General features: G+C 35.9%; 1 protein-coding gene across 5 annotated transcripts in view; it reads right to left on the reverse strand.

The window, feature by feature from the left end:
* Positions 1 to 27,634, reverse strand: part of RPRD1A (regulation of nuclear pre-mRNA domain containing 1A) — a 72,459-nt gene that overhangs the window by 9,180 nt on the left and 35,645 nt on the right. Inside the window, exons 7-9 of one of the 5 annotated variants that reach the window (XR_003516823.1) lie at positions 26,409 to 27,179; positions 26,200 to 26,320; positions 10,907 to 11,237 (exon numbers count right to left, since the gene is read on the reverse strand). The exons of 2 other annotated variants lie outside the window; for them this stretch is intronic. Coding sequence is in view for 1 of the 3 variants with exons in the window: in XM_027575457.2 (XP_027431258.1) it covers positions 27,060 to 27,179 (120 nt within the window). In the remaining 2 variants the exon portion in view is untranslated. Of the gene's footprint in view, positions 1 to 10,904; positions 11,238 to 19,758; positions 27,180 to 27,634 lie in introns of those variants that run through there. 2 more of the 5 variants (XR_003516822.1, XM_027575457.2) reach the window with 2 other exon arrangements.

Raw genomic sequence — 27,634 nt, forward strand, 5'->3', positions numbered from 1 at the left:
GGGTGGATAAAAATGATCTGAAATTATAGATCGTAGTGATGGCTGCAAAATCCTATAAATATATTTAAAAACTGTACACTGTAGGAATGCCTGGTAGACTCAGTCAGTAGAGCATCTAACTCTTGATTTGGGGGTTATAAGTTGGAGCTCCCTGTTGGGTATAGAGATTACTTAAAAATAAAATCTTAAAAAAAACAAACCTGTACATTGTTACATGGTATGTGAATTACATCTCAATAAAAATATTAAAGGGAGGGAAAAAAGGCTTTGTGAGTCTGAGAACCTCAGTGCCACAAACAGTATTGTTTCTTTTTTTAAGAAGATTTTACTTATTAGAGAGAGAGAGAAAGAGAGATCACGCTCATGGGGAGGAGCAGAGGGAGAGGGACAAGCAGACTCTGTGCTGAACTCGGAGCCCGATGTGGGGCTTGATCTCCTGATGCTGAGATCATGACTTGAGCCGCAATCAAGGGTCGGATGCTTAACCGACTGAGCCACTAAGGCACCCCCAAATAGTATTGTTTTTAATGGGAAATGAATTCCAAGTTCTGTTACTCTACTAAGAAATTCACTTAAAAAAGAAAAACATTCAAGGATAAGGGTGAGCCTGTTATTCCAGGTGCAGTAAATGCCAAGCTCATACAATATACTCTCCACCAAATTCCAACCTGATTTCTTGGAGAGACCATTCTTTTCATGCAAATATTATATAAAAACCAGTGATGAACATGAGTGATGGTCAAAAGGGTCAAACAAAAGCAATGCCATAGAAAATACACACTGTTTATAATAACTGCTTTCTATACATCACCTGTAACTCATAACACCTACTAATTTACATACCAACATTTTAGATGTCAGTTTGACAGTCTTCTGACTTGAGATTCTAGCTCTTACTGCATATTATTTTCATTTTCATTTTTCAAACAAATGCATCATTCTGTTATTTGATATTGAATTCGAAGGTCTCAACTGATCTACTCCATACTTCAGTTAAACATTTCTTGAGTATCTACTATAGAAGGTACCAGTCACTTTGCTGGGAACACAAAGATGAATCATAATCCTTACCTAGAAGAATACACAATTTAATCGGCATGCAAACAATGAGTAATTACAATAAAGTATGATGTATTCCATGAGAGGCAAAAAACACTTTCTGTGACATACCAGAACTGGAGGATGGAGGACTTTGCCATGCTGCAGAGTTCAGGGAAGGTTTTCAGAACTGAGGAGGGGTGAGTAGAACATAATAGGACATGGGAACAGCAAGATAACAGGGCAGTGAGGATAAAGAGCATGATATGAGCAAGCCAATTCACTACCACCACAGAGCATGGTGCAAAGTGAAGAAATTAATTACATTACCAAATACAGTCACATTTAAGAGGATGAACCTAAGGAAGAAAGCCAATTAGGAGTTTACTGCAAATGTCTAAGAAAGACAGAGTAGGGCACTTCACAAATTACACCGTATGTCAAGCAGCAATGCACTTTACAAACTACACTGTATGCACACAATACCTTAACTCAAAAGACAAAAACAATCTGTACTAAGAAAAATCAGCAGGACTGGTTGTAGTTCTGATGTGAAGAATGATGCGGTTTTACGCTTGATGAATGGTTGGATGGAGGTGCTATTATCTGAGATTGCAAAGATGGGTAGAAACTCCTTTGGGGAAGTAAACAGTTCAATTTTCAGCATGTGAAGTGTGTTATCCTTGGGACTTCTAGTAGAAGGCACTTGGAAATGTGGTTCTAGCATTCTGAGCTGGAAGTGAGATTTGGGCTTCAGAGGCAGCAAATAAAAATCTATCTATAAACCATGAAACGTGCAGGAGCCCATTAGGCCTGTTTGAATGTATATACAGAAATGCTTCTGAGCCATCTTAAGCCATTTTGCTTCACCCTTCCCCCACTCTATATATATCTACATATATATATATATATCTACCATCAGCCAATATATTGTCAAACTTTGCTTTTCGTGGTTTCAGGAAAAAATAAATGTATACTGAACCTGATTTAATGAATTATCCATCATACCACAGCACATCCTTATGATTCTAATGTACACCAAAATATGGCATGTCCCCTCCCATTCCTGGTTGGGAAAGAGACATACCAGAAAGAGAAGTAGGCTAATGACAGAAGGCAGAAATGTTCCTAGTATTAAAAAGGACTAAAAAAAGCAGTGAAAGTTAATCAGGAAGGCCTATACGTGGAAAGGTTTGAACTTTTTCTCTTAGGAAAATACTAATTTTCCCAACAGATTCCTTTGGCACTATGACTATCCAACCCTCAGAAGAACAATATACCATTCACATCCATTATCTGAAGAACTCAGTAATCATCCTTAACCAACTCAATATCTGCTCTCCAAGTTCTTATGAGAGAATTCAATACAAATCGGTGTAATTTGAGATTTCAAAAAGGTCCACTTAAAGCATTTCATATTTGAAAAGTTTAATGGATTCCCACTTCTTAAGCGTAGGCTGCACACGGTGACTTATTTCCAAAGAGTAGAGTATGAAAAGGGGAAAAAATCAACTAACTTTACAGTGGAGAAGCCTAACAATGCTTCAGCAAGGCGATCAAGGGCACATCAACACTGATAGGTCATTTGATAGGAAGTACCGTGATAAAATGTGATGAAAATGGCACTTGACCTCTGCGTCTTCCTGTCTTCCTCCCTCCCTCCCTTCTTGCCTTCCTTTCTCCTTCCCTCCTCTCTTCCTTCCTTCTATTCTAATTTTGAGAAAAACATCAGACAAATTCCAACTGAGGGACATGTCACGAAATCCCTGAGCAATATTCCCCAAAACTATCAAGATCATCAAACACAAGGAAAGTCAAAAAGTGTCACAGCCAAGAGTCTAAGGAGACATGACAAATAAATGTAATGTGATAACCCAGATGGGATCCTAGAACAGAAAAAGGACATTAGGTAAAACTTTTAAAGATCTGAATAAAGTATGGAATTTAGTTAATAAAAATTGGCTCACTAATTGTGACACATACCATACTAACATAAAATATTAACAGGGGAAACTGGATATGAGGTATAATGGGAACTCTCTGTACTATCTTCATAGATTTTCTGTGAACTTAAAATTGTCTAAAATAAAAAGTTTATTTAAAAAAAATCTAATGGACAAATTAAACATTTCCCCAGATTATTGAAGCCACTCTGCATACATTCTTAATCATCACAAAAATCCTGCAACAGAGGTATCACTATCCCTGTTTTACAGATGAGAAAACTGAGATTTAGAAAACGAAGCATAAATTGCTCGTTAGAAATGCCTGACGCCAGTCACACAACATATTTTATTTAATATCATTTGTCAAAATTAATGAATAGTAAACTAATAGAGATCTTAGTTATTCTCGGCCAAATGCTACAACAATCACCATTCAAAAAGATGATACAATCAAAAACTATTCAAGATGTTTTGTAGAATACCATTTATATTAAATTATCCATATTCCGATGCAGATTTGTTAAGAATATTGCAGAATGATCTGCAATTTCAGACTCCAAATAACATATTAAAGCAATACACTAAGTTTACTAACAAATAATGAGAATTCTGTAGTATTAAACCTGCTCTGTACACAAAATTTTTGTGCAGCCAAAAATGATACAAATTTCTCTTCAGAATTCTTTGTCCAAATTATCCCTTTTACCTGCCCAGGATCTGCATCCAATTTCTATCCATCCTGCAAGTGCCAGCTTAAATCCCAAGCACTCCAAATGATCTTACCCTGATTACTTCTCCCACACTGAACTTTCACTACTACCTGATCACTCAACATCCTGCTCTGACATCCTACTGACTATTCACATACTACACATATAGGATACACTAGAAAGTTGAACACTGAGAACACCAAAAAATAACAGAAAACAATTCTAGTCATCTGAATAGCTAAAGTCCTTTCACACACTTATATTTAAGAAATGCAACATTCATAAGAAAATACAGATCTTTTCTTCATTAATGGTTTAGCTACAACCTTTTTTTAAAAAATTTATTTTGGGGTGGAGGAGGGCAGAGGGAGAGAATCCTTAAGCAGACTCCCCACTGAGTGGCAGAGCCTGACAAGGGCTGGGCCTGATGCAGCCTGACCTCACAACCCTGAGATCATGACCAGAGCCAAAATCAAGAGTCAGCTGCTCAACTGAATAAGCCACCCAGGCGCCCCAAAAATTATTTTTGAAAAGAGGATATAAATCAAATGAAAAATTTACCTGAGTGCTTTTCTACTAGGAACAAATGATATTTAAATTAACTAGAGAACCAACTTTTCAATCTTCACCACCCATTTAGCCAAGCTATTTACAATATTTTAAATGAGACACATCATAAATCCATAACTATTTTTATAAAAGTAGTCTCTATGCCCAATGTGGGGTTCGAATTCATGACCCCAAGATCAAGAGTCACCCACTCCACTGACTGAGCCAGCCAGGGGCCCCCGTAAGTCCGTAACTATTACGTACATACTATACTTTGAGTAGAGTATGGGTTATATATCCAAGTCTACAAGAAATAGGCTTTTCAGAACCCCAGGCTTCCTCAAATCACCTCTCCCAACTTTTAATCACGATTTCCCAAACTTCAATTAGCTAATTGCCACCTTTTATTTCTTCACAAGTTACTATGCTGTTAAATCAACTCACTTTTTAAGAGCTTCATTCTAAGAAACAACATCCATATAATCACAGCTTTGTTGTGCTACTTGGAATTTCACTCACACACTAAAATTACTACTAGAATAAATGTTCTCAGGCAGCACTCTGGCAGGAGTAGCACTTGGAACAAAAACTTTACCTCACTCCCATCAACTGTTCACGAGTCACTTTACATCTCCTTCACTATTTCCCTCATTTAACAAGGCCTGTATTTCTGTCCTTTATTTGCTGAAAACTGTATGTGGTTTCATTTACAGATACACACGTTGTGTCTCCATCCCAAGGGCTGAAAACTTTGTATTACCATGTACTTCAACATTAATGAATTAGGTGTGATGTCTTGTGCGCACTGAAAGTGGATTAGAGGCTAGCTTGAAATACGAACTACCTTTGGAAAACCCTTTCTTTACAACTGAGCGTATATTGTCTAATCCTCTCCATTTTAGAAAACCTACCTTAAGACCAGACACTGCCACAGAAACTTCTTCTACTTTAGCCTCACACTAACTTCCTGTGAACCACTACTATTAGTTATTTCTGAACTTAAATACTATTATACTGTTTCCTAGTCTTCATATCCAGGTGAAACACACTTTGTGTCTAGCAGAGCACTAGCTATGAACAAGTCCCTAGGCAATACTTCTGCGCATGAAGTCAGAAGATCTGGGTGCAAGCCTCCTCAATTTACTACCTATGTGATTTTAAGCAAGGACTCCCTAAGATTATCTAAGCCTCAGGTGTTTTCTTTATAAAATAGGGATACCTATTTTAATAGGGATGTGAGGATTAAAGAAGTTAACATCCAAGTTTTCAAATTATGAAGTGCTATATAATTTGTGGTTATCATTCTGGGATGGTACCAGAACCATCTTGCACTAAGAAGAGCAAAGAAAATAAATATTCCAAACTTTGGAGTTCTTACTTATTTTAAGGCTGACCCAGATACCTTTGTCTAAAATTCCAATTGCTTTAAATAAATGTTTTAACTATTTCTGAATTTAAATATTTATATGGCTGTTTTCTTACAGATGCTACTAATAATTCCACTCTCGGGTCATACTTGACAGTGACTTTTTAAAAAAGACTTAGGAGAATTTCAACTGCATCCGCATGTGGTCATTAAAAACTGGGCAACTGCAAGCCTCAGGCCTACCACATTACAGCTCCTTTCTCCTATCCACTTTCTGAGAGCTGCTGTAGTAGGAGGAATGCATCAAGCAGCAAGCCCAATCCCGATTCTACTGAGCAAGCCTTGTGTAGTGTTTGCAGGATGCAAATCTGAGCATAGCCCAGGTTTTAGAATGCTCTGAAAACAGGGCTTTGAGAAGTCATTCTCTCACTTTTCATTTGTAAAATCAATCTTTTATGGTTCAAGAACAATGTGGTGGGACTGGATAACACCCAATAAAAATATATGCTAGGATTTTTTTTTTTCCCAGCAAAGGAAACAGGGACCATCTGAGGAGGATGGTTAAAGACTTTTCCCTATAGTATTTCTTGACGATGGAAATAGAGGTGTAGTATTTCCATGACACCTTATTTCCAAAGTATTTCTGAAGGCATAGCTATGCAAATATCTAAGCAATTTAATTTCTCCCTGTATATCTCAATATATGTATCCTTAGTCTGAAATCTGATTCAGTTCTATTTATGTTTTATCATTCTTACCAGTCTTTATTTTAACTAAATATTTGAGAATTAAAATAAGTAAATTCTTGGGTTAGAAAAGAACAAATTAGTGTCGAAGGAAAAGTTAGTTATCTTCACTCAAAATAGTATTGAGACATAATTTTTATATTATAGAACCCAATCTTTACAATCTTGGTTCCTTTTATTTGTTCTCTTGCAAACCCCTAAATGGTTTTGTTCTTTGACGTGTATTCCATTATGTCCTTTGCCTCTCTTAAAATGTTTACACATCTTTCTTAAGCCTCTGTCTTCAATACAACTATAAGCTTTGATTCTTATTTTTCGGGATTCACTATAATTGACTTCATTTTGGTTACCCTGGGGTTGGGGCTCTCTGCTAGGATAGGAAAAGTTAATTGAAGTATTGATCAAGACTTAAAAAAAAATTCCATGATGTTAGGAACTTTCTGAGACTGAGTAGTCAAGTCTATTGCCGTCTCCAGGAGAAAGGGCAAAGCAGATAAAGATATTGAGTGGTTTGTTCTAACTTTTCTTCCATAAATACTCAAATTTGGCTTGGGATCTAAACCTGCTTTTGATAATTAAAAAAAAGTATAAATGCAGCTATCAAATCCTTTATTTCCTATCACATCACACTCCTCTCTGATCTGATGAAGCCATTTTTCCTTGACTATGTGCACAAGTTTTACCATTTAGTGGGAAATACTTTAGTGTAAATAATCTCTAACACAACTTCTGACATCCTTTGAAGGCTTACTCTCATCCTCCTAAATAAGTTTTCTAAAGGCAGATTTTACTTTAAAAATATCCCTGAAATAAGTAATTCCTGTTAATTACAAAGGTTCATTAGCCTTCTAAATTGTTAACAAGCGGAAAAAAGACAGTTTTCCCAGGGACTGTTTTTTCTGCAAGGAACCCAATGCCCACCTGGTTATCAACTAGGTTTTGGAAAATCAATGCTAACTTGTAATACGGGTAGATACTGTTATAAATAAGCTTTATACATTTCTAGATGCATTCTAGCATATCGTGACCCTAACTAAAATTTTGATGTGCTTACTAAATGCCAACCATTGTTCTAAGTGATCCATTTAATCTTCATTGGTAAAAACCATTATTATCCCTGCATTACATATAATGAAACTAAAGCACAATTAACTACTGATTAAGAAACTTCTCACAAAATCAAGAAATTAAGGAGCAAAAAGGAATTCAAACCTAGAAAGTCTGGGTTCAGAATCCTCATGCTTAACCATTATGTCACCCTTTCATATCTTGGAATTATTAATGGGATAGGTATTCTGAGGAAATAACTTAAAGTTACTTTACATCAAATACAGGATCACTACAGTGGCAGGACTAAGTCCTGTCCGTAAAACAAAATCCCACAAACAAATTGTGACTTTTATTAGGTAGTCTAACTCTGCCATTTAAACATCTCTGGAATTCCCAGTAGTGGAGAGTTGTCCTTTTCTCACGAATAGCATATGGGCCTTAACACTAATTTTTTTAAACACAAAAAGGACCAATAATAGTAAAAGCAGCAAAAACACAGAGAAGACACAAGGGAAATGACACAAGGAGCTAGTCTACTCAGGACTGATGACCAATATTCCAGGAAAGCAGAACCTGCTGTTAATTATCAGTTTTCATCTTGGTGGGGAAGAGGTTGTCCAGAAGCTAACAGCATATAAGCTAATTCTGTTTATTAAGCAATTATCAAGTTGGGAGCAGTAATTTTAGTCAGTGAGCTGTAACAATCAAGTTAATTTTTCTATTCTACTCATATTTAAATGAGGAAGTAGATTTAGTTATGCTACCTTTATTTTCATTTTCTGTGTGACCGTTCAGCCTCACTCCCTCAGTACATATTATCCAGTTACTAAAGAATCACACTATCTCAGGGTCATAATCAGCTACTCTGGTGTTTACCAAATTGGGTGTCTCATGAAACACTGTTACACAAGGTTTTAACATTCAGATCACAAGTCAGAGGTTCTGAGCTTTTTGGGAGCAAAAATAGCTTCTTTGCTACATCCCTCCCACCCTTAATATGCTCATGTTCAGAGCAAACCTCCAAGAGCAAAATCTGATTTATAACATTCCTCAAAATCACTGAAATACATTTTTGCTGAATACATCCTACCCACCTCCCAGGGCTAATAGTTTATATATAGAATACAAATTAATAGACCCAACGTTTCTCTTGTCCTGGTCATTCGACCTCTTCTTCACCACTTTGAACAGCAAACTCACTACTTTATCCTTCACTTTTGAAGAGTAGTTTCATTGGACACCTCATTGGTTGGTGAGGTTTTTCTTTCAACACTTTTCATCCCTCTTCCCTTCTTGCTCGAGTGGTTCTGCTGATAAACCCACTGTAATTCTCATCCTACATCTCCCTTGCCCCTACTATTTCTTCCAAGGTTTTGTCTTTGGCTTTCTGCAGTTTGGGTAAGATATGCCTAAGTGTAGACTGTAGGTTTTTTGGTATCCTGTCTAGGATTTGTTCTTGGAATTTCCTAGATCAGTGGTTTGATGTCAGTCATTAATTTTGGAAAACTCTTGGTCATTACATCTTCAAATATTTCTTCTGCTTCAATTGTTCTCCTTGTGTTCCAAGCACGTGTGGCATCTTTCCAAATTATCCCACAATTCCCGAATGTTCTGTTGGATTTTTCCCTTTTTCTTTTTGCTTTTCAGTTTCGAATTTTCTATTGACCTATTATCAAGCTCACTGATACTTTCCTCAGCAGTGTCCAGTCTATTGAGGTGTCCATCAAAGGTACTCTTCCTTTGTCAGTGTTTTTTATTTCTAGCATGGTATCTACTTTTCCATTAGAGTTATTAACACATTAATCAGTTAAATTCCTGGTCTGATAGTTCCAAAAGTCGTGCTCTACACAAATCTGTTTTGTCTCTTCAGGTTGTTTCTTGGCTTCTGGCATGCCTTGTAATTTTTTCAAAAGCTGAACATGATTATCAGGTAACAGGAACTGAGGTAAATGGGTCTTTATTGTGAGGTTTTACCTTCACCTGGCCAGGAGATGGGCTGTGTTTGCTGTAGATATGGATGGCAGAAGCTGAAACTCAGTTCTTTATTAAACAGTCCTTTCACATTAGTAAGTTCTAACTAGAACGGTCTTGTCACCCGTAACATATCCACTGGTCCTAGTTGTACCCTCTTATCTAAACCTAACTCCTCTCTTCTGAGAGTTTTCAAACTATCTTCTGATAGTTTCATGTGGAGACAGCACATAAATTATGCTTGTCCCCAAGTCTGATCTTTGATATCCCCCTTTCCTTCAAATGTCCTCCAAGGTACTGTTTCTATTTCCTTTGTCATGCTGGCCCCTGCCTCTGCAGTTAATTCCTTTTGCTAACGTGGAATCCAGAGTTAAGAAACCCATCAGTGACTGAACCAGCATCCAGTGAAACAGAATGTACTTGCCATATTCTGAACACTCAGTGTATCTTAACACTGTTTAAGCCAGCTCTGTCACCATGCTACCTGCTCCATGACTAGTGCTTCCTCTCATGAAGTGATGCCAAGACAGGTCCTGACCATACTGATGCAGTGAACTTAGGAGGAACTGACGGTGGAAGTTTTTAAGCAGAGAAAGCAATGCAAGATTCCCACAGATCCCCATTCAATTTGCACTAGTCATGGAACAATGGTCATTAAACTGTGAACCATTATTAGTCTCAGAGGTGGCCCTAAACTGAAGTTGTAAGCAAATCTGTGTGCATGTTGGATTTTTCAAAGCTGCTGGCAACTCAAAAAAGGTTAAGAATGTCCATGTTCTCCTGGTATTCTATAATCTTTCTGATTTTCATGAACACTTTTAAATTAAAAAAACTCTAAACACAGTTATATTCCCACAAGTCAAGTGATAACTACTATCTCATTAGGAATTAGAATACAAAACATATTACTATGGCATAATGTTAGGTATAGCATCGAATACGTTGCCAAACTTACCAAGTTTACAGATAATGAGCTGCTTTACTATCCGTACATTTTGTTATGTAAATTGTTTTAAAATGTATAGTTAAAAAATAAAATGTATTGTTTATTAATTCTAAAAACCTCCCAAGAATATTACTTCATACTGGAATCAGATAACTGGATCTTAGAAAGTTTCCAAGAATAGGCTTTGCTCTGAAGCAATTAAATTTCTCCATAAATTGGTTTAAACATGACCAGATTTAGGAGATGCTTTACAAAGAATTCTTGTTTTAAGAAGTTAAGTCTGGGGGTACCTGGGGGCTCAAGTCGTTAAGCATCTGCCTTCAGCTCAGGTCATGATCCCAGGGTCCTGGGATCAAGCCCCACATCGAGCTCCCTGCTCAGCGGGAAGCCTGCTTCTCCCTCTCCCACTCCCCCCTGCTTGTGTTCCCTCTCTCAATATGTCTCTATCAAATAAATAAAAAAAGAATCTTAAAAAAAAGTCTGACAGAACTCTATGAGATGGTTAGTATGAATGACGCAGTTCTCCATAAAATTTTCATTGGCTGAACTACGTGAGAGGTTTACATTTTACTTAAACAAATCCAATGTATGCAATGATACTAAAATTATCAAGACTTGTTCTATTTCTAACACAAATCTTACTTCAAAAGCAAGGAGTGGATAAATTAGATGGCATAGTCACCAGTAATACCACTCCCCTAATAAATTACAACAGTGTACTGAAGGAATTGGACTTAGGCAATAACTTTTATTAAACAAATATTTTTTTTAAACAAAAATTCTTGATGGTACACATCTCTCCCCAGTTTTGTCACAGACACCTAGTTCTTTAAATAAGTCCAAGAAGTATAACTTATTTAACTCAATGTAGATAAATGGTCTTTTTTTTTTTCCCCCTTAAAGTTCCACTTCTATCTGAAATGAAGGAAACAAAAATTAAAATAAATGCTGGTCAGCAGCTGTAAATGTTAAGTTTAGAAAGTCATTTGCACATACATTTATTAAAAAATCAAAGTGAATATACACAACTACTTAAAAACAAGAGTGGAACAAAATATATCAAAATGTTAATAACTGTTTTCAATGGTTGGTGTAAACTCATGAGTGCTTTTTTGCATTTTTCTCAGTATTTTCCAGATTTTTTTTCTTTTAAGTGGGCTCCATACCCAATGTGGGGCTTTAACTCACAACCTGAGATTAAGAGCTGAATGCTCTACCGACTGAGCCAGCCAGGCGCCCCTATTTTCCAGATCTTCTACAATAAGCATGTATTGTTTTTATGGTGGGAGAGTGTTTTAGGGAAAAAAGGCAAGGAAAAAGTTTTAAATTCTACATATTGCTTCTTTAAGTTGAATTAAGCTTAAATACTTAGAAGTTCCCAAGCATGAGATAAGGAAGGAATAGGGGAAAAAAGGCAAGAGCACTCAATTTTACAACTTGAACAGATCTTACAAATCATTAGATTTGATATCTACATTTTAAAGATGAGAAAAGAACAGGCTTGGTATTATACAATTTCAAGTTCACATAGTTAAGTTTCAGAAACTGTAACTCTTAAGTTCTCAGTCATTATTTTAAGTCCATACTCTATACTCACTGAAGACTAAGTTATCCTAGTAGAATGTAAATTTGTACATACAGCATGGCTATTAACTGTTTTTCAAAGAAAAATTTATAACTGTTTACAATGATGTTTTCTATGATTTTTATTGTAAGATAAAAGGAATATATCAAAATGTCATCAGGAGGGGCGCGTGGGTGGCTCAGTTGGTTAAGCGTCTGTCTTTGGCTCAGGTCACGATCCCAGGGTCCTGGGATTGAGCCGCGCATTGGGGTTCTTGCTTAGCGGGAAATCTGCTTCTCCCTCTCCCACTCCCCCTGCTTGTGTTCCCTCTACAGCTGTCTATCAAATAAATAAACAAAATCTTTAAATATATCATCAGGAGCTAAGTGCCTTTAATGTATTCAGCTTAATGGGTTTTTTCAAATTTGTAATATATTAGTATTTCTGGACTTCAGTGTTCTGTTATAAAACATGTTAACAAGTTACCTACTTCATAGAATTACAAATAAAAATAGGATCAATACTTACAACACTACCTTGGCAGAGAGTAAATGCTATTAGAATTTTATGATAAAATTTTCAATTTTAAATTATTCTCTCTCCTACAGTGAAGTTTAAGTGCAACAGTAGGGTTTCAGGTTAGGTACAAAGACACTAGTAATTTTTCACTCAAAGAATTCATGGAAACATATCCTTTATGCACTATTGGCAGATTCATTCAAGAGGCTGAATAATTCTGACTATACAAAAACTAATAAGCTACTAGAGGCCTCAAAAGCAGAGCTTCTTGAATAAATGTGGTTTCTTTTGTTCTTTTTTTTTGCATTACAAAGCTCAAGCGAAAGGTACTGGTGCTGATTAGTCAGAAAGGGATTGCAGAGTGTGATCTAGCATGAAAAGCCCAAACTGACAACCTAGAACTCAAACTCACTAGCCCCAGCCATCCAGATGGTCCACTCTTCCCTGTAGATAATTTTTTTTTTTGGGGGGGAGAGAGAGAGAGAGAGAGAGAGAGAGAGAGAGAGAGAGAGAGAGCGCATGCGGTGCGTACGCAGAGCAGGAGAGAGGGGCAGAGAAAGGGGGAAAAGCAGGCTCCCCGTTGAGCAGAAAGTCCGCATCCATCCCAAGACCCTGAGATCATGACCTGAACCGAAAGCAGACGCTTAAACGACTGAGCCAGCCAGGCGCCCCCAGATGATAACTTCTAAGACAGGCGGTGAGTTGAGGAAAAAAGGGTCACCTGGTATACATGATACAAAGTGTTGGATGGGAACACAACACTAAATTCTGGCAGGCATAAAGCAAGCTGTACTGTTTGTTCCTAACTTCCTTCTTTGTCCCAGTTTTCCTTCTGTCCATCTTTTTTCTCCTTTGCTTTTTTTCCTTTGCCTCATCCTGTCAAAGGAAACTCTTTAACACTGTCATCATTTACAGCTGTACTGTGAAATTTTCAGTTCTACATTACTTACAGTGCATCTCCCATCTTTCACACGAAATTCATTTTGCTTGAAATGTATATATACCAGTACGCCTAATGTACACTATGTATATACACAATATACAGGTAATTCTAAACAGCTTTGACACCAAATTCAGGTTTCACACTATAGATAGCAAACAAGTCAAAGCTACCCCATAAGGATGCTAGTCATTCCAATTTGTACAGCAGTCTGGAGACTTATGTGGGTACTAATATTTGTGATAAGAACGACAGAAAGACATGCTAAAGGTGGCAAATATTTAGGTCCATTTAGATATTCCCTGGACTTCAGCTGGTTAGCTATATGTTCCATATTAAAGGAAAATGAGAACAGAATTTTTTAATGCTGAATTGGGATTCAGCATAAAAAAATACCAGTGGTCCAAATGCAAAGGGAATTCCATAAATCCAAAGAGGAGGATATTGTTTCTTTGCATTTCATGAAAAGACAAGGGAAGATGGCAAATTGTTGCACATCTTTTGCTTTATAGATTGAAGGAAAGTTGATGGAACTATGGTCAAAATCAACATCCCAGTTCTAGTTCAAGGCTCTAAAAACTAAATCCTTCTTTTCAACTTGAAGATTAGATCTTCCTGACTAGTAAATGTTATTCCTATTCAGTCAAGAGAATGATATATTATTTAAAATTGCATTCTTTTTAATAATCTATGTCCTTATTAATTTTACATCTCAAATAACATATAGGGGCTTAAAATATTAACTACAGGGGCGCCTGGATGGCTCTGCCGGTTAAGCATTCAAATCAGGTCACGAACTCAGGGTCACAGGGTCGTAAGATCAAGCACTGTGTGGGGCTCCACAATGAGCAGGGAGCTTGCCTGGGATTCTCTCTTCCTCTCCCTCTGCACCTCCATCCCCTGCTCACGCTTTCAAAACAAAACAACTTAAAAAATATTAACTATAGTAATTTTTAATTTAAGGAATCTGCCTGGGGAAAACACTGTCCCTCATAATATGTAATTTTGTTGCTAAAATGTCCTATAATTTATTTTTATTCATTTTTAGGAATGCATTATGTGCAAAGATGGAACACTAAGTTTAAACTTCACCAGCAGCCTCACTTTTCCACAATCTCACAAAGTAGCTCACTTGTCCCACTGTTTCACTCTTATGCTCTCATTTTACAGCCATAATTATGACTATAATGTTGTTGCTTATATTGTTTCCTTACTTGCCTAGAATTCCCAACCATTCAAATCTTTGTCAATCAGAGTTGAAAAGTACAGAGCTTTTCGTAACATGGTTGTGAAGACACTCTTTTCTGATGGATAGGGGTGGGCTGCGATCTACAGGTGTTTAGGCATTTTCAGTACATCACTGTGCTGAGTTTTCTATTATTTCCTAGGGGAAATTCCTTCCCTCTGTGCCTACTGCCTTATGTGCTGTCTTTCTGAAAATGCGCTGTGGTTCCAGTGATGTTACTATTTTTATGTAACTAGAGACTGTATGCAACCTGCTTTGGTTGTCAGTGAAGTGGACAAAATCCAATATGGACTTAGAGCAGTGATTGGTTTTTTGAAAATCTATGATCCCCACCACTCCTGGGCCTCCCCAGCCAGAAGGAACACTGCTCTTTTCCTCTGCTCCAAGCTCCCATACAGACACAGATTCCTCACCACTCCAATCTGGCCCAAGAAAGGAGATGGAATTGGAGTTGATCCTCCCGACTGTTTCCACTCTGCAGCACCCTCCGTTCCAACCTCCTGCTTCTAGGTGTTCTGTGTGGGGCACAGAGTCTGTGTGTGAACGTTCCCACATTTAGAGCAAATGCCAAGATGCGGCTCCTCTCTTCGATTCCTGTATCTATCTTCTAACAATACTGGGAGGCACCCATCATTTCCTTTTTATCAGAGCAGAGCTATGTCATATGTTATATATAGTAAATACAATTTCTTCATTTTCTGTGTATCAATACCTATCTTTTAAGCAATCTTGACCAATCATTATGAACAGAACTCTGTGACAATGAAAATGCTGGGTATACACACTATCCAACAAAGTGGCCCAAAGTCACATGTGACTGATGAGCATTTGAAATATGGCTAGTGCTGAGGATTTAAATTTTATATTTTAATTTTAATTAACTTAAATAGCACAGGTGGCCACCTACTGAACAATTCATGCAGCTCTGTATCTCTATACCTTTCACCTCAACCCCTCTATTTCATCTGGCTTTCCATCTTATTTTTCTCCTCTCATTATATCTACCTTTTTATTTTGTATTTATATAAGAGATATGTAACAATATGTAAGGTATCTATATATACATCTTCATTACTTGTATGATACAGACTGTACTAAGTTTTATATATTTATTCTAACATCTTAAAACAGAAGTCAAGAGTAGAATGTCAAAGCAACTATCCTGGTTTTTTTTTCCTACAGAACAGAATGAAAATCTAAATCATCAAAGAAATAATGTAACACTTTATTTGAATCCAAGTCTCTCCACATAATCAATTACATTCCAGAACACTGGGGTGAAATGTAGAAAACACTTTAGACCAACTTGATTTCTGAGACAATGACTTTCAAGAAATCGTGAAGAACTGGAAGGGTGAACATGAGGCAAATACTGTACCTAATTTTAAAGAGGTAGATTCCATAAACAACAGACAAGTAAGCTTGATACAGGTAAGCCAAAATCTCAAAAAATGACTAAACATATTGTTTAAAAGAACTTAGGAATCCAGGCACAATCCTTAAGATGCTAAGAATATAACTAGCAATATAAAACTTCTTTTTGAGAGGATTATAGATCTCAGACAGACATAAGCTAGCTAGAAAACCTCCAAGTTTTCTTGTGTGGGGCTGGAACTTCTGAGGTAGTTACTACACACTGGGCAGTTTTAAACACCCAATCCATGTAAATCCCATAATAACCATATAAAGCAGGTATAATTATTATTCCTATTTTACAGACAAGGAAACTGATGTACAAAGAGGTAAAATGTTTTGCCTAGTATCACTGCGCTAGTAAATGGTAAAGCCAGAATTTAAACTCAGATAATCCAGTTCCAGAGTTCCCACTCTTCATCACAAAGTTGAACTGCTTCTCAAAGTGTTCACTGATCTAAGACCAAAGTCAACTAAGAAAAATTTCTAACCACAGACAGACCTATGTTCTGGCCTTATCTCTTCAACACATAAAAACATTTTATCTATAACTCAGAATATATCCTTAAGAAATCTGCAAAAGAAAGCAAGCCAAGAGAGCCAAAATAAGAAATGACAAAAGTCAAGTTTTCAAGAAAATCTATGGGCTCAAACACTGACTCAATAATATAATAAAGAGACATATATTTTAAAAATTAAGTACGTAAGAATCTGATGAGCAACTCTCAGAAGGGCTGATATTAAAATAAAAGAGGTTTGAAGTAGTCCTAAAATTAACACGATCAAAAAAATGCCAATGCTCCAGTCAAAAATATGTACACTCCATAAAAAAAAAATCACACACACACTCCAGAGCCTAGAAGTAAAGCTTATATACAAGAGAAATAAATGTCATAAACTAGTTATACTATAGTAAAAATTTTATTTACTGGACCTTACTTAAATAGTCTTTATTTAAAAAATAAAAAATATAGACACATTACAGATCTTACTATAGTTACATACTTTTGTTTACTGAAATGATCCTTAGATCCTTTCTCAGAGCCCTTGCATCAGACATACACTTCTAAATATTTAATTGCAAAATTCCTAAACCCATGGATTAGGAAGTTACCTAAAAGCAGGGAGAGTAAATGCTTTAAGCACGCATTGCTGCAATAAATAAAATGATAACCAACAAAAATAAACCACATTAAGTTTTATAAAAATCACTAAACAGTATTTTACATTTACATTAAATAGGTCCAAACACTCTTGGTATCAAGCTCTTGGAGGCATGACTATTCTAGTAGTTATGGACATTTTTACTGCTGATTCTCCTGTGGGTCACTTTCACAAGGCAACCTGTGCCTGCCGGGACTCCCAACCACATGAAGATTCAGGAACCAGAACAACCAAACCGGTACTGGATGATGTGGCTGGTGTGCTTGCAAAACAGAGGCAAGGTTCCGGTCAGGTGTGGGCAAACTTGGCAAACTCGCAAAACTCTGGCACTATCATCTCCTTTGACTTTGATTTCCTTTTGACTTGCCCCAGAATTGTAGAATCTGTGAACTGCCCCACTAAAAGCTATAATAAATCCCTTTTTTCAACAGAATCCCATAAAAATGTGAGAAAACAATCTCAACTCCCAACATCAGATAAGCACACTGTAAGGACAAATACAACAAAGACAACAGCAACAACAACAAACTCAAGGAAAATATTAAAGGAAAAATCCAAAAATGAGGAAAAATAATGAGAAAAGATAAACATCAAGTAAAGATTCAGAAGATTCAACATAACAGGAATTTAAGGAGAAACGGAAAAATCGAAAAAAAAAAAGGCAACTTAGATCTTTGCAATAAAAGGGAACATCAAATATCAAGCAAAATTAACAAAAGACCAATATCCTACATATGTGTTAGGCAAAGTGTTAAATGTGCAAGAGAAAGGAAAAATACAGTAACAAGACAAAGAGAAAAAGAAAAGACATGACCCAAGAATTCTATATTCAGCCAAGCAGTCATTCATGGGTGAGCAGAAAGGAAAGCCATTGTCAGACATGCAAGTACTTGCACTGTTTTTGTCACTCTTCATGACTGCTATACCTGTCCTTTATTTTGATAGTTGACGGAAATAGCTATCCATTTAAAATTTTTAATGACAAATAATACATGAAAAATGGTAATGACACAATAAAAAAATAAGAAAAATGATTTTTTACACATCAATAAAGGGTCTCAGATCTTATAAACAAAACTGGTCTATAAGGAGGAAAGAGGGGAAAACTAAGGGGCTCTTATTTCAAATTGTGCATTTTTCAGTATCAATAGTAGATTCTGTGTTTTTATCTTCCATTCTAGACTTTTGATACTTTCCATTTTCCCCAATGTATAATCTGTGTGTGTGAAAATACACACACACATAAATATGTATGTTTGAGTAAATACTTTTGTGAAAATTTTAAAATAAGTACATGTTTCTAGCAATTTTCCAGAAAATGGAAAAGACTGCTCTCAAAACAGTGTGCTCCCTTTACATGAGAAACATTCAAGCAGAGGCTATTTTGGGGGAGATGTTCTAGAATAACATCTAGCATAATCCAGCACTGGTGGATTACATGACTTCCAAAACTCTTTCTGGTTAATAAGTTATCATCAACCTTAGACCATATATATATTATCCCTTTGTAACAACAACAAAACAAACAGCCTAATTAAAATGGACAAAGGACATGCACAGACATTTCTTCAAGATGATAAACAAATAGCCAATCAATTAGGATGGCTACTGTCAACAAAAACAGAAATAACAAGTGTTGTTGAGGAAGTGAAGAAATTAGAACTCAGTGCATTGTTGGTAAGAACATAAAATGGTGCAACTGTTATGGATGGTAAGCTACGGTACAGCACTTTCTCAAAGCATTGAAAATAGGATTGCCATATGATCCAGCAATCCCACTTCTGGGTATAAACCCAAAAGACTTGAAAGCAAGGACTCAAGAGAGATATCTGCTAAGAACCCATGCTCATACCAACATTATTCACAACAGCCAAAATGTGGAAGCAACCCAAGGGCCCATCAACAGATGCCCTGGAAAACAATGTGGTATACACACACACACACACACACATGCATGCACGCACCCACACCATGGAATATTATTCAGCCTTAAAAGGAAATTCTGGTACATGCTACAACACTAATAAAACTTAAGAGTACATCACGCTGACTGAAGTAAGCCAGTGACAAAAAGACAAATAGTGTATGATTCCACTTATATTAGGTACCTAGTCAAATTCAGAGACAGAAAGAATGGTGGGTGTCAGGGTGGGGACAGAGGGGAATGGGGAGTTGTTTAATGGGTACAGACTTTCGATTTCAAAGATGAAAGGGTTCTGGAGATAGGTTGCACAGCAATGAGAATGTATTTAACAGTACTGAAATGTCCACTTAGAAATGCTTAAGATGGTCAATTTTAGGTAATGTGTTTTTTTACAGTATTTTAAAATATAAAAGCAAGAACTATGCCATCACTTTAATGGCTCCCAGAATTTCCCCTACTAACCAGCTACTTTTAGAGCATTATACAATTTAAATGACCTGGTAAAAGGATAAAAGCAGAAAAAGTAATTATGTAAAATCAGGGGTTCTGATATTTTTTTAAAAAGATTTTTATCTATTTGAGAGAGAGAATGAGAGAGAGAGAGAGAGAGAGAGAGAGCACATGAGAGAGGGGAGGGTCAGAGGGAGAAGCAGACTCCCTGCCAAGCAGGGAACCTGATGCGGGACTCGATTCCGGGACTCCAGGATCATGACCTGAGCCGAAGGCAGTTGCTTAACCAACTGAGCCACCCAGGCGCCCCGGGGATTCTGATATTTTATTACCAACTGTCTTCGCGCAGATTGTGTCATGTATTTACATCAGTAAAATGCAACAGAAGCATCTCCACTTCCACCTCCTTGTCACCAGACAGGATATCATTTTGTTTTCTTAAATTGTAGCTGACTGAGCATGAAAATCACTTAACTTCACTCCTTTATTTTTCCCCCCTACATCTAGGAATTTATGAAAAAAATTATCACAGATAAGCAAAGATTTAGCTAAAAGGTGATTCAAAACAATGTTTTTTCAATAGCAAGAAACTGGAAAAAAATAACCACTAAACAATAGGCAGCTGGCTAAAGAAATACTTCATTTTAGATAATGAGAGTATTTATAATGAGAAAATGTTTACTACAAATGTGTAAAAAAGACAATATGTAAAATAGCATGCACTATATGATTCCATCTTCTAAATCTTGTCAATTGTATTTAAGGGGTAATGAGACTACAGATGGTATCTGTGTGTTCTTATGAAGGGTTTCTAAACTATGAGGATCACTTACTACTTTTACAATTAGAAAAACTTTAGTGTCAACTATTCAATTTTTTAAGAAAGCAAAAAAAAAGGAATTTTAAAATAGTTCACTCATTATGTCAAGTTATCTCAATAAAACCTGGGAAAAAATAAAAATAGGCTTCATTGCACAAAAAATAAAAATGAAAAAGTTTAACTTGATCTACCTAAAACCCAAAATCATCCTCCCCACCAAAACTAGTTCCCTATTTTTTTATTTTATTTTTTTTAAGGATTTTATTTATTTGACAGAGACACAGTGAGAGGGAACACAAGCAGGGGGAGAGGCAGAGGGAGAGGGAGAAGCAGGCTTCCTGCTGAGCAGGGAGCCCAATGCAGGGCTGGATGCCAGGACCCTGGGATCATGACCTGAGCCGAAGGCAGACGCTTAACGACTGAGCCACCCAGGCACCCCACCAGTTCCCTATTTAATATCCTTTTAGTCAATGTCAGAATCATTTGCCCCATGGTTTTCAAAATTTCATTTATCATAGATTCCTTCTACCTCTCTACCCTCAGACCCAATTGATAAATTCTTATGATTCAATGGTTTCCCATACCTGCCCATTCCCTTCTCACTGCTATCATCAACTATGGTTCAGGTGTTCATTATCCATGATATAAAATTTTCTAATTAAATCCTATCTGGTCTTCTAACTGCAAATTCTCCCCCATTGTAATCCACTCGGTTAACTTCAACCAGGCTTGCAAACACTGCCAATGCCACCATTCCTCTCCAAACTTTGGACTGCTACAACCATCAACTCCACCTGACCTTCAGTGCTCTCCACAATTTGGTTCTAACTATTTTTCAATCTCACCTCACTTCTAGTAATTCTCAGCTGCTACAGTAACAGCAGTAGAAGTTATCAGTTACTGAGCACTTACTTGGCTTCAGGGAGAGTGCTAACTGCTTTGTAAGCATAAATTCTTTAATCACAATGCCCCTCTTAGAGGGTATTACTATTATCAGCTATATTCTTTAAACGAGTGTGCAAGCAGAAGGCAATAACAGCTTAAAATTCCTTTCTTTTTATGTAAAAAGACTGATTTCATTTGTGGCTCCAGTTCTTCTACCAGGTAGCACTGTGACTCATTCATTCAGTGCTTCTTCACTGATGAGTACTGTTCATTTGTTACTCATGTTTTCTAACATATTGTTAACATGTTATTCTAGTGAAGGAAAAACAGGGCAAACTGGTAAAATAATTTTATTTTTAAATGGCCACTTAACTCCTTTGTTTCAAATACTCAGCCGCAGTTCTAGAAGATGCAGTTCTTGAACACAATGCCCACCTTTTAAAGTACTGGACTAGACTAATGTGAGTTAAAAATTAGTTCACCTACTGTGCTTGATATACTTTTCTTCAAAAACCTCATTAATCATTTTTAAAGGCAACATTCTTTTTCTGATGTAATTACAAAATAAATCACCAATTTAAAATATAAATATTTATATACTTCTTGCAAATTACATTTGTACTGGTATTCACTCATTCATCATTTGAATCATTTATTCATTCAACAAAAACACCAGGAGAAAATTACTACTCCAAGTGCTTAGGATATGGCAATAAACATGAAAAACAAAGTTCTTCCTCTCACAGAGCTCACATTCTAATGGCAGGTACAGATGATAAGTACATATACAATATTTTAAATCTTCAGAGTGATATGTACTGTGAAGGAAAAATAAATAAAAAGCCAAAAAGAAAACGACAGTTTAATACAGTGGGTGGGAAAAGAGCAGGTGGAACCAAATGAAAGGGCAGTGAAGGACGCTGCTGAAGAGGTAACATAGGAACATAAATCTAAATGAAAAAAGGCACCAGCTAAGTAAAGATCTGGTGGTGAGAGCATCCAGCTACTCTGTTAGCGATTAGCAAGGCAGAAACCCTGATCTGATGTGAGAAATGCTTCACCTGCTTTAAGAGTAAAATGGATGCTGTTGAGATGGTTCAAGATGAGGTTAAATGGAGACTCATGACTAGTGCTATCATGGAGTTTTAAATAAGATCTAAGTGTAAAGGGAAGCAGTGAAGAGTTTTAAACGGGTATGATGAGCCCTGACTTCTTAAAAGAAAAACCAGGCTGCAGTTGCATAGGGCATTAAGAGAACAGGAAGATGAGTTGTTAACAATCTAGGAAATGTATGACAACCACTTGGACAAGGGTAGTTGGCAGAAGTTACAAAACACATAGACTATGGTTCTGTTTTACAAGACACAATGGTCTTCCATTTTTATAATAAACTGAACTCATATTTATCTCCACTCCCTCCCAAAAAGCCACTAAAATAGTAAAACAATTTATAAAGGTGGAAACTGAAAGGAATGGAGAAAAGTGACTCATAGTACACAGCTATCAGAAACTTTTGGAAGATGGAAAAAGTGGAACAAGGAATAATGACCAAAAGTGATATAATTCATCCTGAGGAACTTTGGAGAGGCTCAGGCCTTTGAGGTACCAAGCTCCTTGAAATGTAATAGTCTTAAGGTTGACAATTAAGATCAACTGAAAATCTCTCCATCAGTCTGTTAAAAATCTTATCATATAGAGCCAAAAGACAGGATTGAGAAACCAAGCCAAAGATTTGCATTTGAAGATCCAAATCACAGACAAAAGTAAGGCACTGTTCTGAAAACAGATGGCCTATGTTATCTACCCAGCAAATGTGATGCATTTTTTTTTTTTTTGGAGAAAATTAATAGCCCAGAACACCTATAAATAATATTTGGGAATCATCAAAGATAATGATCTAGTACAATCTTACTGAAAGTTAGACTGATAACATGTATTAAGTCCTTAACATGAATCAGCAATTTCATCTTTAGGAATTTATCACATACATGAAATAAGAAGACATAGATGAGTCAAGAGTATACTAGAAGAGATGTTCACTGCAATACTGTTTATAATAATATCAAAGCAACTGAAACAGTCAAAGAACACAGAGCTGTTAAATTATGATATAGCCATTCATTAAAAAGGAAAACAGTGATGTAAGTTGTACGTATATTACATGAAAAGAAAAGTATGCAAAATATATAGAGCCAAAACACAGGGCTAAGCCTTTTGCTCAAGGGGTTTTTTTCCTGGGGTGCCTGGGTGGTTCAGTTGTTAAGCGTCTGCCTTTGGCTTGGGTCATGATCCCAGGGTCCTTGGATCGAGCCCCACAGCTGGCTCCTTGCTCAGTAAGAGGCCTGCTTCTCCCTCTCCCACTCCCCCACTGCTTGTGTTCCCTCTCTCATGGTCTGTCAAATAAATAAAATCTTAAAAAAAAAAAAGGAGCTTTTTTCCTATGATGAAAATAGATTAACTGCATAATAAAAAATATTAAGATTATGATTCTTGAAAAGTAAATTAACCATAAAAATTTTACACTTAATGATATTTAGATCTCAAAAAATAAGAAACCATTAAGCAATTAGTAATGTCTTAAAAAAAAATCCATATAGCTGCATCTTATCAAATTATTTCTAAATTTAAATCAATGATTTCAGTGAAAAAAAGTAAAATATAAGAAATAACTGAAGTACAGATGAAAGATTCCATAATCAGTTCTCCATATCCTTACCACTATACCCTTAATAAAATCTAAAATTTGATAAATAACCACCAAAAAGCTATGTGCAGGTAACACCTTCAGGAAAATTTTTATATCTGCACTTTCAGTGCTATTTAAAAGATTCTTATTTCCTACAGTGCGGGAGCAGACATTTGGAATTTCTAATCATTAAATGTCTCAGGCAAAACGAAATTTAAGATAAATTTTAACTGAATAAAAAATATTAAGATTATGATTCTTGAAAAGTAAATTAACCATAATACCAGCTAAAGTTAGTCACAAGTTCCAAATAACTATGACATAAAATAACAAGGCTTAGCCCTGTGTTTTAATAAAAAATTTAAAAAATGAAAATTGAACTTTCTGGAAAACAAAGTTTTATGAAAAGTGTAACACTCTTGAAAATCCTGGATAATGCTGTCTAGCAGACAGAGGGGATGGACAACAAAAGTAAACAATGTGTTCAGAAACAGGGAGAAGGCCAAGTAAAGTAAGAAATAACTACTTAGGAAAATGTCATTTGAAATATTAAGTATGAAAGCAAATACATATAAAAGTAAGTGGAAAGGAAGTAAAAATTCATATACACAACAATCATTATTAGTTAAAATTGTAGACATGAACAATACCAAAAATAATACGAACAAAAATCTACTGCATAATTAAAGGTGGGTAAGACAAATGGGCCACTAGAATAAAAAAGAGACTACATTCCCATATACTATACCATATATAGGAATTAAGTATAACAGAAACGGCATTTTACAACATAATAAAAGACAGAGTCATTAACTCATTAATCATTAATACATGACAAAGGACATTGACTATCACTTTCAATTAGATCCCTATGTCACACCATAAATTAAAAAATCCTAATGGATAAATTAGGAAAACACCCCAGAAAAATAGCGTAGTATTTTTAAAGTTATGAACTGAGAACACCATCTTAACTATATCTAGAAAGCCCAGAATATATAAAAGACAGACATTAACACGCAAACTTAGAACCAAATAGAAAAGTAGTCAAAGGATATAGGGAATATGTAACAAAAATAGCTAGTAAATATTTTTAAAAGATGACCAATCTGAGTGAACAAAAAAAATAATTTTTAAATTATCAGAAATGCAAAAATTTTAAAAATCACTGATACTCCGTGTGGGCTAGGTTGTACAGGACAAGATGCACTCATACTGCACGGAGTTTAAAAAGGCAGAACATTTACACCTGAAACTAATATAACACTGTGCACTATACTCATAAATAAATAAACAAATAAATGCAGCAAAAAAAAATTAAAAAAATAAAAAGGCAGAAACTTTTGGTGGACTTGAGTATCCTGTCAACACATAAACATACATTCCCTTGGACTCAGATATTCTATTCTGCTTCTGAGAATCAATCCTGCAGATATACTTGTACAACTATACAAGCCTGCCTCACCAGGATGTTCTCTGCTACACTACCTACGATGCACAAAATTAATAAAAGCAACTCAGTGGCTGCAATCTGATAGCATGAGAAGAGGGACAGACTTAAATAAATAAATAACACCCAATGAATACTACGCCCTCAATTTAAAAAATGAGCTAAATCTGAATATACTGATGTAGGACTGCAAAAGATAAACACAGTCCTCTCCGACAGTTTTCCCATCCTGACTTCTAGAACTTGGAACTATAATTTGACTTAAGAGCCATCAAATTGTGATTTCCAATTTTCTATGGAATTCTAGGAATTTAAAACACATCCGGATATTATGACATAAAATAGGGATTTTATAAAAGCATATTTCCTTATACCAGCTGTACAGAGCATCAAAGACATTATAAGAACTGCTGATCTCTGTACTTTCCCCTCCACAACAGTATCAAAATCAAAATGTTACTTTAAGTCCCCTATCCATGAATGCCTTCCAAAATAATAAACTAGGTGAACAAGACTTTATTCAATAATTTCAACTTCTGAATGGTGAAATGATTTTCTATAGCAATCTGTGACATGCATTTTATAAATATAAATTAGATTAATAGTCTATTTTAACAGTTATCTGCTTAATAACCAGCTAAAGTTAGTCACAAGTTCTAAAAATGATTCATAATTTCCAAAATAATTTCATGGTTTCATTCATTACAAATGCTTTAAATAGCAACTTCCCTAAAAAATATGAAATAGACAATCCCTGAATGAATACTTTAAATTTATGTTCGATTTAAAGAAAAACAAAAAACGACTCATCAATACCTGGTCAATGACAGTTGATGTTCAAAGATGCAGATAACTGAAAACTATCTGATGGTATCACAGCTTATATATATGGTAAGTATAAATCTTGACCTCTCAGTTTCAACTTCAGTGATGCCACCTACTTGATACAAAAAATGTCTAAATATCTCAAATCATTTCCATAATCTTCTGACAAAGAAATCACTTAGTTATAAATAATAACTTACAAAGAGTTTTGTGGAATGACTTCCTAATTTATTGGAAATCTACATTTTTATTACTTGTAAAAACATGTTCAGCATAATTTGGGTGGTCTCTTTTTAATATGATAATATCCAGTCACGCTGAAAGACAAAAACGTTCCTAGAACCAGTTAAGACAGTGATTACCTCTGAGGAGGGAGCAGGCAGAAAGAGTTGGAGAAGAGAGAGTTTTTAGCTTTTGCTGTGAACTTAAATTTCTTTAAGTAAAACTTGGAAGCAAATGTGCCCTTTGGAGGCAGAGTTCCTGGATTCTTAACAACTCACTACCTCTTTCTGACTTTGGGCAAGTTATTTAATGTCCCTATGCCTCGGTTTTCTTTACCTGTAAAATGGGGATCATTCTTCCTGCTATATAGGATTAAATTAGTTGACAGATGTGAAGTGCTTACAATAGTACCTAACACACGGTAAATGTTACTGCTATTATGATCATCAGCCTCACCACCTATAACCATCAACTAGGCAATCTAGCTGAAAGGAACTGGGAAAAGAGGGAACTGGAGGGTGACATCTGATTCCTACACTTCCTAACATTTCAAACATAAATTCTATTTTTGTAACCAGTGATAAATAACCAACTTAAGTGAAAAAGTAGTATACAGTAGAATAACAGTTTCAGTCTTCAATTTTCAAAAACATGAGACAATACAGGCTTTGGAGTTTGATATTTATTTTTAGCAGGAAGAATATGCTAATGATGATGACATCGTTAGAAGATACGCCCATGTCCAATACCTGCAACAGAAGCTCAATAGAAGTTAAAGAAACCATACCAAAAGACTAAGGACAAAAATTGCATAACATTACTTACCCTTAATTCTGCTAACAATAAAACAAGCAACAATATGTTTAAGACTGAAGTTACATCACAAGATCAAAAACTAGCCAAGTGAAATATCGTACGTATCTTCATAAAATTTTTTACCTTTTCCTTTCTATGTACAATTGGGAAACCTTTTGTACATGCTCTCTCCAAGGTAGAGCATGGTGCCAATAACTATGCTCCAAATTGTAAAGGGGTAATGCTAAATTAAAAGCTGAGAATTTGGGGTGGGAGAGCTCTTGATCAAATAACTGGTCTCACAGGTAGAAATGACGATCCTCTTTGGCAGAGACCGCTAAAACAAGAACTAGACACTAACAAAAGCAACTTAGTAGAGGCAGTATCATAACATACCTACAAATTTACA

Source organism: Zalophus californianus, chromosome 14, assembly GCF_009762305.2.
Source record: "Zalophus californianus isolate mZalCal1 chromosome 14, mZalCal1.pri.v2, whole genome shotgun sequence".
Lineage (NCBI taxonomy): Eukaryota > Metazoa > Chordata > Mammalia > Carnivora > Otariidae > Zalophus > Zalophus californianus.